Source organism: Carcharhinus amblyrhynchos, chromosome 14 (assembly GCF_965287045.1).
Source record: "Carcharhinus amblyrhynchos chromosome 14, sCarAmb.v2.hapA, whole genome shotgun sequence".
NCBI classification, from domain to species: domain Eukaryota; kingdom Metazoa; phylum Chordata; class Chondrichthyes; order Carcharhiniformes; family Carcharhinidae; genus Carcharhinus; species Carcharhinus amblyrhynchos.
Genome location: NC_137337.1, coordinates 20,897,081 through 20,909,363, shown reverse-complemented (window position 1 = coordinate 20,909,363; position 12,283 = coordinate 20,897,081). Strand labels below are relative to the sequence as shown.

Sequence of the window (12,283 nt, the reverse complement as noted above, 5' to 3'; positions counted from 1 at the left end):
CTCTTTCCTGTTTGAGTGCTGAAGAGTCTATTATATTGGAGGTATCTTATTTCCAACAAATTAAATAATACAACTTAGCACACTTAATTCTTATTTACAGAGGTTCATGGTGAGAAAGGATTGTACCCTCCCAAGTATGGTGCTTTCTGTGAATTTCCCTGGGCTGGATGCAGCTCCTAACATCCTGAATTACTCTGTAAAGGAGGACAAGTCGAGTGAGTACCTTTTTTTTTCCTATCTATTCAGGTTGCTTGCTGTGATCATTGCAGAGAAGTAGATCTTTCCTTTTATCACATTTAAAGATCTTGGTCAGTACAGCAGCTAAATAACCACAAACAGGTTACACTTCAGCACAGTCAGTGCACTAATTATAGTACACACAAGTATTTCATTATCATCATAAGCTGCATCAACTTTAACTTTGTAACGATGATTTTAATTAAAACAAGAATAACTTGCCAAATGTCAAACAAAATGACCATGTTTTGTAGAGACCAGTGGACTTTCTGTTGCAATATTAACAGTAAGCCAAGTGGTAGGCTGTTTTATAATGATCAAATTGTAGCAAAGGATGCATTGTTCAGGAGATTGGCTCTCTGTCTGGTAATGACAGGTGAGCCATGGCAGCACGTAGCACAGTGATCAGCACTGCTGCTTCACAGCTCCAGGGACCTGGGTTTGATTCCCAGCTCGGGTCACTGTCTGTGTGGAGTTTGCACATTCTCCTCCTGTCTGCGTGGGTTTCCCCCGGGTGCTCCAGTTTCCTCCCACAGTCCAAAGATGTGCTGGTTAGGTTGATTGGCCATGCTAAAATTGCCCCTTAGTGTACTAGGATGCTTAGGTTAGAGGGATTAGCTGGTAAAATATGTGGGGGTAGGGCCTGGGTGGGATTGTGGTCAGTGCAGACTCGATGGGCCGAAGGTCCTCTTTCTGCACTGTAGGGTTCTATGGTTCTGAGGAAAACAAGGAGAGAATTTGTTGGAAAATACAAAAGCTAATCCCTGAGGAAAACTGCAGGTCACCATTGGCAATGTGCAAAGCCTACATAGTGCAAGTCATCATTAACACACTGCCCATTTCAACTGATTGCATTGCTGGGGAACCTCCAAATGGTCGCTAACTGTTCTGTGGAGAATGTCAACTGATCAAATGCACTGTCATGCTGGTGAGCACTGCACATGTTCTATGTTTTGTTTTAAGTTTTATTTATTAGTGTCACAAGTAGGCTTACATCAACATTGCAATGAATTTACTGTGAAAATCCCCTCATCGCCACGCTCAGGAACCTGTTTGGGTAGGCTGAGGGAGAATTTAGCTTGGCCAATGCACCTAACCAGCATGTCTTTGGACTGTGGGAGGAAACCAGAACATCCGGAGGAAACCCACACAGACATGGGGAGAATGTGCAGACTGCACAGATAGTGACCCAAGCCAGGAACTAGGAATCGAACCCAGGTCCCTGGCGCTACGAGGCCGCAGTGCTAACTACTGTCATAGATAATGTAAGGGTCTCTGACATAGCATGGGTTAATATGGGACTGAGAAACAGTGCCACCTACAGTTTGATGTCAAGAGACACCTGACCCGAGACTAAAGTTAGTTGTGGTCTGGGCAGAGTCCTGTATCGAAGCAAGCATGGTGTTATCTCATAGCTCGTGCCGTATTCTTTAGATATGTACCTAGTTATCTGTTATCGAAAATAGTACTTTGTGTTCAACCGATCTCAGGTGCTCTTTGTGAGACCAACTGAACGTGTAATATACAACAGTAACAAAAGTGGGTTGCTGCTGTCACACTCATCATGTCCCCCTTTCAGCCTTCTTTCAAGAGGCGGGTGACACAATTATCCCAGAGATGCAGTCAATGCAGAGGGAGAGGCAGTATGGACGGGGAACCCAGAGAAACAGATTCTCTGATCATCCCATTGTTTTTAACATCAGGACATCTTTTACATTTTTTTCTCAGCGGTTCCTGCCTGACGCTGGTCTGATTTGAAAGGCCTGCTGCCTGGTTGATGGGAACATTGCGGAGCAGCTGGGGAAGATAGACTGCTGCCCTGGTGCTAGTGTTTATTTTCACCTGATCATGGGACGTGGCATCACTGATTATTGCCATTCCTAACTGCTCCTGAGAAGGTGGTGGCGAGCTTGTATATCTCAGTGCAATCAAGTAGGGAATTTCAGGATTTTGACCGAGTAGAGGAACAGGGATATATTTCAAAATCAGGATGGTGTGTGAGTTGGAGGAGAACTTGCTGGTGGTCGGCTTCCTCTGCGGCTATTGGCCTTGCCCTTCTTGGTGATATGGGCCATTGGATGCTGTTGAAGGAATTTTGGCGAGTTTCTGGCACGCATCTTGTAGATGGTGCACACTTGATATGTCACTTGTGGAAAAATGAATGTTTAAGTACTAATCAAACAGGGCGCTTTGTCCTGGAGGATGTTGAGTTTCTTGTGTATTAGAGCAGCAGAGAATTTAATGATACACTTAACAAGTGCGTTGTCGATGGTGGGCAGAATCTGGGGAGTCAGGAGATGAGTTGCTCACCCATAAAATACCCAATCTCTTGGAGCCACAGCATTTAGGTGGCTGGCCCAGTTCAGTTTCGGGTCAATGGTAACCTCCAGCGTAATGATAGTGGAGGACTCAGTGACGGTAGTGTCAATGGGAAGTGTTTATATTCTTTGTCTTGGAGATATCTTCATCATTGTCTGGCATTTGTGTGACATAAATGTTACTTGCCACTTATCCATAATGGATTAGTCTGTGACATTTGCCAGAATTTTACCACGCCGCCCATCACAGGAATTGGAACAGGCGAGGGACATACAATAGGTTAGGCCATTGACCTCAGGTGGGTTTTTACAGCTTCGGGACGAGCGAGGCTGTAAAATCCCGCCCATTGATTGTTAAGTATGCTTTAGTGTGTATGACAGTGGTGGACAACCTTCAGACTGGGGGCAACACATGACCCATCTGAGTTCTGAGTGCGGCATTTTGTTGACATGTAGCGTGACCACATTCTGCTGATTTCCATCTACGTATTTTTTTTTCCTACTGTTATGACTGAAGTGATACACATGTAATGCAAGGGCAAGTGAAGTGAGGTGTGTGCTGATTGCTCACAATTTTGACTGTGAGAGCCGCACACTCCATCTGTGTCCGAAGAGTAAATGTTTCTTTTGGTTTTCCCATTTGAAGTTGATGATCGTTCTATTAATATATAAATGATTGAGCATCTTTTGTAACTCATTATTAAATATTCAACGTGTGCTTAATGTATTTAATCTTATTCATGGAGTCGTGGTTGGTGACCAAGCCCGATTTTAACCTGGTGGCCCACTGAGATGAAGGAGGACCATTCATGCAGCCCACTCACCAGCCTAGATTACCCATCACTGATGCACAACAATGTTCGGAGGTTGTTTGACCAGTCTGTGGGATAACTCTCCCAATGTTGGCACAAGCGTCCTGGTGCTATTGAGGAAGCAGTGTCGACTCGGGTAGAGTGCACTCTGATCTAGGCTGATGCCAAGTGATCCAGTTGGTTTCATTCTTATGCTGTTTTTCCACCATGTTTGATACAAATAACTTAGGCCATTTCAGAGGATAGTAAAGACTCAGTCACTTGGTGGGTTAGGAGTCACATGGAGGCCAGACTAGTGAGAATGGCAGATTTTCTTCGAGAAAGGTCATTAGAGAGCCAGGCGGGTTTTTACAAAAATAGTTTCACAGTCACCATTTACTTAATTATTTTATCTGATTTATTTAATTAATTGAACTTAATTTCTTCAGCTACCCCACTGGGGCTTGACCTCATGGCCAGAGCTTTTCTCACCAATGGTAGTTCCGCTGGTTGGCTGAAAATTTAGGGATGAAACCACTTACACCAGACTGAGGAGCCACCGTCAGATTTTGTGGTCATATGGCAATTAATTGGTTTTTGCCCTCTTTTGGGAAGATGTCCCACTCCAATGGCTAATGGGCAATCAGATGGCCGGCAGCTCTGCAATCTCAGCAGTGCCACTGGGAGCTGTGGCCACTGTTGGAATTGCAGTGGTCCCCAGGGAACAGCAATGGAGGCCAGCAAAGCAGGATAATAGCATGGCTTTGCTGGGGCCAGTCGGGCAGGCCTTGGCAAGGGTGGGAGAGCCGCAGTCAGGAGGCTGGATGAGGTATGAACCTCTGTCTAAATCCTGGCTAGTTCTGGTCACTTGCATAACTCTTAAAGTAATTTACTCCCATGTGTGGCATTCCTGCTGTGGCAATTTCTGTCAGTGGGGTTCTACATTGGGCATGAGGGTCCACCACCACCCCCAAGTCACAGATGGGGTTAAGGGCCTCAATAGTCCCATGGAAAAAATCCCAGTGGAAGCAAGTGGCAAAGGGCCAGTGTCACCTCCTTCAGCCATCCAACCTGGTTTAACTTCACCCCTCTCAGGGCAGCGACCCGGGTTCGATTCCCGGCTGTGGACTTCACGTGGGTTTCCTCCAGCTATTCCGGTTTCCTCCCATAGTCCAAAGATGTGTAGGTTAAGTTAAATGGCCATGATAAATTGCCTCTTGGTGTCAGGAGGACTAGCATGAGGTTATGGGATAGATCCTGGGTGGGTTTGTGGTGAGTGCAGACTCAATGGGCTGACTGCCCTCCTTCTGCACTGTGTGATTCTAAGATTGCTATGATTAATCAACCCCATTAACACTGCAACATGTTACTGCCCAGATACTAAGAGGCAAACTAGCTGGAGCATGATCATTTTCCATTCAGCAATTTTGAGGTCCCTTTGAAAGAAATTAAAGTCTCATTGAAAATATAATGATGGTGAACGCAGACAGCTTGACTCTGAGTTTTGTTGGCCAAAGCACCAGTTTTTAAATTGCAAGCCCCTGGCTCCAGAGGTTTTGTGAAGTCGCCAGATTAATGTCTCTGCAGATCTCTTGTGTTTTGAATGGTCTGGGAGATTATTATAACTGCAGTGGAGTCTCTGACAGAGTAAAAACAGTTTTGGCCTTGGAGGGGCAGGAAACAGGAATGCCACACATGGGAGTAGACTATTTTGAGAACTATGTAGCCAGGATTTAGACAGAGGTGATGAACCTCAGGGCAGTGGTAAACTTAAGGGAAATCATATGCTGAGTTGGCTGCAGGTTTCCTTATAGCAAATGACAGGATTCTGCAATTAGTTGCTTGCTATAAATGCCTTCTTTTTTTAATTTTTCTGACTTGGATTTTACATCAACATTTCTTCTCATACATTGCGAGGTAGATCTGCCAAGGTACGCATGTGTTACAGAGGAGGCTGTGTGAATCTCAGCACTGAAGCATCATATTCTCTCTGGCATGTCCTTTTTTATGTTGTCTCACTATAATCATAAAACTTTATATCTGAGGTGCTTAAAAAGCAACGTACATTACCGAGTTTCAGATGACTTACTGACTGTCGTAAGAGTGAAGGGGAAAGTAATTTTGATTTTAAAATTTCTCAGCGAGATATCTTCACTGCTTTCTTCCCTTTGCAATGAATGACTTCTCTTAAATATAGAATAGAATGCATAGAATCTCTGCAGTGCAGGAAGAGGCCATTCAGCCCACTGAGCCCGCATCAACTCTCCAACAGAGCATTTACTCAGGCTCTCCCCCTACCCTACCCCGTAAACATTTACCCCGCTAATCCCCCTAACCTCCATATCTTGGGATACTAAGGGGCAATTTAGTATGGCCAATCCTCCTAACCTGCACATCTTGGGATACTAAGAATCAATTTAGTGTGGCCAGTCTACCTAATCTGCACACTTTTGGACCGCTGGAGGAAACCAGAGCACCTGGAGGAAACCCAGGGAGAACGTACCAACTCCATGCAGACAGTCACCCAAGGCTGGAATCGAACTTGGGTCCCTGGTACTATGAGGCAGCAGTGCTAACCACTGTGCCATTGCGCCGCCCCTCCATGATCAGCCTGCATCTCAGTTCATCAAGCTCCCCCTCCTTGGAGTACACTGCCCTGTTGTACTCTCTATAAATGAGATCTTGCTAGCCCTGTCGTATCAATCACAGATAAGGCCATCACTGATCACTTTCTTTTAACATTGGTCGTCTGCTTTCTTACCTCAAGCCTTACTTTCTGGACCAGCCAAAACGGGAAGTTCCCATTCACTTACAATAGCACTTCCAAATTTCAGCTGTCAAATTTCAACTAATTTACAGGGCATTGGTGAAGCCACATCTGCAGTACTGAGTGCAGTGTTGGTGTCCTTATCTGAGTGCAGCGAAGGTTTACCAGGCTGAATCCTGGAATGGCAGGTCTGTCATATAAGAAGAGATTAAGTCCTTTAAGATTATATACTTTGGAGGTTAGAGGAGTGAGAGGGCGTCTCATAGAAACTTATAAAATTCTAACGAGGTTAGAGAGAGTAGATTCAAAAAGAACGTTCCCGATGGTGGGAGAGTCCAGAACTAGGAGTCATAGTTTGAGGATAAGGGGTAAACCATTTAGAACTGAGGTGAGGAGAAATGTCTTCACCCAGAGAATGGTGAATCTGTGAAATTCACTATCACAGAAAGTAGTTGAGGCCAAAACTTTGTGTGATTTGAAGAAGGAATTAAATATAGCTCTTTGAGCTAAAGGGATCAAGAGATATGGGGGGGACGGCGGAATCAGAATATTGAATTTGATGATCAGTCATGATCAAAATGAATGGCGGAGCAGGTTACAAAGGTGAAATGGCTCACTCCTGTTCCTGTTTTCTATGTTCCTATATATAGCTGCACCTTCACCTTTGATGCCCTATTGCGCAATAAAGATTACACTTTTTCATTCTGGCCATTCTCTCAGGTACGCAGGGACGCAGGTTTGAAAGGATACGGCCCTCACCAGATCTGACTGAACCACATAAGGCATCATTAGATTACACTGTGATCTCAACTGCTTCAATGTTTAATTAAAGAGTGGAAACGAATAGCATAAAATGTCCAAAGCTCTGATTCTCAACTGAGAGAAGTTAGGGAATATTCCTACATCTAGCCTATATGAAAGAGAGCCATGTGCCTACTTACTGTTCCGAGTTTCATACCACTTCTGCACATGGCTTGGTGTTATTAATGGAGTTGTGGCCAAGTGATCAATGGCCCTTTGGATTCATGCCTGCTCCTTATCACAGTTAAAGGAATAGAAATACATCAAAAGAGGCTTGCGTTATGTAACCTGTGTTTTGTATTTATTATCTGGTCACAGTTGCAGTTGGTTTAACAACTTATCCGAAGGACAGCACTTTTGACAGTGCAGTGACATTCTGGGTTGTCAACTAGATTGTTATAGATGTCCAAATCCTGGAGAGGGAACTTGAACCAACAAACAAATGGAGAGACAAGAGTGGTATTGAGTCAAGTTAACAACCTGTTTTGCAGATAAAATAGTCTTTTATTTTCAACTACAGGCCTGCTTTGTGCCAGCCATTTCTGCAAAGCTTTCTTCGGCAATGATTTTTACCTTTCTTTGACACAAGGTATGTTACAGGGTCACCCTGTTACTGATCGATCACTAGTTTTCTGTCTTTCTGCCCTTTGTCGACCACAAGGACAATGTTACCACAGCAAGGGGCCAGTCGTCACTGCCAAGTTAACTGCATGCGTTCAACAATCAAACTAAGTAGCTGCGGCATTTCCCGTTTGATTAACAATCAGCAATGCGGACTTAATTCAGCTTCTGTAAACAGGAATTATCTGCTAATTGGTCTTGTTTCTATTATCGTCAAAGGAAAAACAAAAAAGCTACGGTACAAAAAAGATTACAAGTCACGAAAGCAAATGGAACAAGATTACAAAAGAATAACTCCGTTTCTTCCTTAAAAATCAAACTTATGCTTATAGTTCAACTCTCAGTGACCACTGCTGAGTTACCATGACAACAGATACGAATATTCTAACAGTGTGGAAACCACAGTGCAACCCAGTAAATAATGAGGGTTCAGGTTATACGGAAAAGAATTGTTCCAAAAACTGAGTTTTATTGAAAGAAGATAAAGCACATTTAAAGTTTCGTATTTTTTGTGCTGCACCTTCCACTGAGACCGACAATAGTTTCACTTCTCCTTTCTATTTATTCTTTACTACTTCCATGGGAAAGGGCCTTGCATGAGATAAGATTCACCGGGCTGTGTCAGTGTATAGTCTGCAAATCGGCGGCTGAAGGGTGACGTCCAGGAACTACATGTCAACACATATTGCTGATGATTGGTTTTGCAGAGACTGAGCTTTGTTACCAATTCATCAGGAACTGACGGTCGAGTGGGCTCCATTTCTACAATCCCATCGGCCAAATCGTCCACTAACACTGAGACTGGGAAGACACCAAAATAGACAGACATTGTCATCAAGTCATGAGAGCATTTGCCCTGATTCTCTAGCAGAATGACGCATGACTACTGGTTTTGATTATAGTACAGCTCTGATTTTCAGAATCTGATACACGGATCATTCCGGTATTTTGGAGAGATGGAGACTTTGGGCACTTTACAAACCTACTTTGCCTCAACTGAAATGTATTGTCTAAGATTTTGGCTGGGCCTCACCCATGTTAGGCTGCATGTTGGCTTCCTAAGCTTTAATTATAGCCATCTGTTTTAAGTTCATTGAAGCTTACGTTTATTTATGACAAGTAGGCTGATATTAACACTGCAATGAAGTTACTGTGAAAGCACATTCTGATTTCTAGCTGGGACTTCCATCACTTTGAGTTGAGTTTTTTCAGTAACATCATGAGAGCGTGGAAACGATATTGAGAAACTAATTGAGTGGGATAGAAACATAGACATAGAAACATGGAAACTAAAAGCAGGAGGAGGCTATTCGGCCCTTCGAGCCTGCTCCGCCATTCATTTTGATCATGGCTGATCATCGAATTCAATATCCTGATCCTGTCTTCCCCCCCCCGTACCCCTTGATCCCTTCAGCCCCAATCCCTCTAACTTCTTCTGAAAAGGTTATTTAATTGTAGAGAAAGAGGATGCCTCTCATTCTGAGCAATGTCTGGGCCAGCGTCCCTAAGGTAGCATGGGCATAAGGTAGCTGCAGACATAATCTGCAGTTCTAGCAGCCGTTTCTCTCCTTCCAAGTTTGCCTGTTCTTCTGTAGCCAGATTGCACATCCCCTTTAAAAGGCTGCGGCAGGGTGGTCGCCTTCAGCGGCCATCAGAGAGGCTCAATATCCTCCCTGCTGGCCCCCAGGGTTCACCCACTGCACTCCGAACAGGATTGCAGCCACTGCGTAGTCTGTGTTACAACAATCAGCAGTCAGACACAGCCTGGCAGGGGCCAATGAGGGTTCAACCTGGCTGCATTTCAAACTGCAGCAACCAACCTCAAACCAGCATTAGAGCTGCTGTCAAGATTAACTCCATCAATAAATCACTCAGTATATCAAATCTCCATCTGTTAAAGTTTAATTTTGTTGCTTCACAATCATTGTATGTAACTGTTTGGTGCATCTGAGTTAATTCCAGTAGCAATGTCTATAAGTAGTGAAAAGTATTATTTGTCAATGTGAAAAGTGAAAGCCTCATTGCTTTTTGTTGCATGATTTCAGCTGAATGACTTTCATTTGCATTCCCAAAATACTGTCAGCCCGATGGCCCAGTGGTTAGCACTGCTGCCTCACAGCACCAGGGACCCAGGTTCGTATTCCCGGCTTGGGTCACTGTCTGTGCAGAATCTGCATGTTCTCCCCATGTCTGCGTGGGTTTCCTCTGGGCGCTCTGCCTTCCTCCCACAGTCTGAAAAGACATGCTTGTTAGGCGCATTGGCCGTGCTAAATTCTCCCTCCTGTGTACCTGAACAAGCGTTGGAGTGTGGCGACTAGGGGATTTTCTCAGTAACTTCAATGTAAGCCTATTTGTGACGGTTACAAATAAACTTTCACATTTTAATTTGATGTTTTAAGTTTCCTTTCCGCTTTGTCATTTGTTTTGGGTGGCTCCCCTCCTTTTAGGGAGCTGCTTCTCTTGAGTTGTCCTGAAGTTTGTTTGATTTTGTTTATTTGGTTGGAAAACAAAAGATGTCCCTGATTAAGGATCCAATTGATGGGCCAATCAGGGAGTCTTTGCCTTGTACTTAACCGGCAGTGTTAGTTCGTCTGAGCACCCCCCAGAGGCAGACTGTTAACTGTGAGCACTCTGTACTGCTGTTAGAGTTTGTAAATAAAGGGATTTTAGTGAAGGGATTTCTGCCTCTGAAGACTTATTACAGTTGTTCTTTCAGAGATTAGCCAATCGACTACTATGGCAGAATGGGATTTCATGTAACCTCGGGGAGAAGCTTTGTACCTTCATCCAGGAGAATTCAGACTTGAGTTTGTCACTCTCTTTACACCCGGCCAGGTTCACAAGTTTTGGATTTTTTTTTAACTCTGTCCTTAAAGTTACAAAGCCAATGCTCAGAGTGGATTAGACAGATCTGAATCCATTCCTTGCTTGCTCCAACGACAAAATTCCATTTGAATCCAATTCAAAGTGCCCACAAGAGATGCAAACAAGATCCAAGCTGATAAGATGAGGCATTGCACCCCATCTTGGGCTTGACCTGACGCTTGACCTTAGCCAAAATGTCGAGAAGCGAGTTCATACGTTTTGGAATTACACCAAGGCAGCTGAATGGTAGAGCTATGGAGTTGCTGGTTCCGCTGAGGTCTAGTTTGTTGTTGTGCTCTGGACAAGGTACATCGAGTAGATTGAGGTGGAGCAGCCGCATCATTGGCATCCTTGTTACGTTGAGGGTACCCGCAGAACGTTGCCGTGTATTCAGACTATGTGATGGGCAAATACGCAGCAATGGACAGATGTATGCAAGTAGTCACAGTGATGCCTCCTTCATCCCCTGTCTCTGGGCTCTGCCCGCTTGAGAGCAGAGAAGCATTCAAATCATTTCCTTGCTCCCTTAGTTAATAAGCCATAGCATAGAGACTGAACTCAGAGTTGAAGAGTGAAAGCACATTGATGTTGCCTGGACTGTTCAGGTAAGAGATTAGCAGGTTCTCTGAGCAGTGATAGCTTTCATTGCCTCTCTGAACTGCAGAGTTTGGGAAGGACCACACCTCAATATGATTGATGAAGATAACCTTACACTAGTGACTCCAGAACATTGAAAACAGACCACCAGGATGACATACCCTTAGAGGAATCTTCACTAACTGTTTCAAGGAGTGTTAAATCATAGAATCCCAGTGCAGAAGGAGGCCATTTGGCCCATTGAGTTTGCACCAACAACAAGCCCACCCAGGCCCTATCTCTGTAACCCCACATTTTACCCCGCTAGTCCCTCTAACCTATGCATCCTGGGACACCAAGGGGCAAAAGGACAGATCATCTCAAAAGTCTTCTATTTTGTATAACTCAATCTACTTTTGACACCACAACTTAATCTCTCTCTCCGCAACTTGCAATATAGATATTCACTCAATCTGCTACCTATCCCACAACAGTGACAACACAGCAACACTCTTGCTCTCAACATGACCTTGCCAGCCCCATTGAGGTCAGTGAGCTATTTTCTACACTGGTCTGGCACCTAAATTGGATTCTAAGTCAGATCCTCTCTCCACAGATTCCACTAGATCTGCTGAGTATTTCCAGCACTCTCTGCTCTTATTTTCAGATTTCCAGCATCTGCAGCGTTTTGTTTTTGGGGAAAGGTTTCTGTTACTAGGCAAACAAAATGGGAGGTTTTTGAAATTCATTTATGGGATGTGAGCATTGTTGGCAGGTCTAGCATTTATTGCCTATCCCTAACCGCACTCCATTTCAGGGGGAATTTGACAGTTAACCACATTGCTGTGGCTCTGGAATCACACTCAGACCAGATTGGGTAAGGACAGCAGATTTCCTTCCCTTAAGAGCACTAGTGAACCAAACAGGTTTTTACACCAACAATGGTTCCATGGTCATCAGTAAATGTTATATTTCCTGCTTTAGTCAGAATCCACTTGTCCAGAAAGAAACTCTCTGAAGAAAGTAGTTCCAAAGTTAACTCAACAGAAAGTGCACAGCACATTGTGCTCAGGATTTTTACTCTGGGGCTAACAGAGGTGTATGTTTTGGGTATTACAGTTCTCAAACTGCTCAGTAATTCCTCAGTGACAGGAGCAATGTATGATTTTTTGATTTATTATTGTCAGATGTATTAGTTTTCAGGGAAAAGTATTGTTTCTTGCATGCCATACAGACAAAGCATACCGTTCATAGAGAAGGAAAGGCAAGAGTGCAGAATGTGGTGTTACAATCATAGGTAGGGTGCA

At 44.0% G+C, this 12,283-nt stretch overlaps 1 protein-coding gene across 1 annotated transcript in view; it reads left to right on the top strand.

Moving 5' to 3' along the window:
* Positions 1 to 12,283, top strand: part of rin3 (Ras and Rab interactor 3) — a 98,159-nt gene that overhangs the window by 37,657 nt on the left and 48,219 nt on the right. Inside the window, exon 3 of the mRNA XM_080202376.1 lies at positions 101 to 215. Within this exon, the coding sequence (XP_080058502.1) occupies positions 101 to 215 (115 nt within the window). The remainder of the gene's footprint in view (positions 1 to 100; positions 216 to 12,283) is intronic.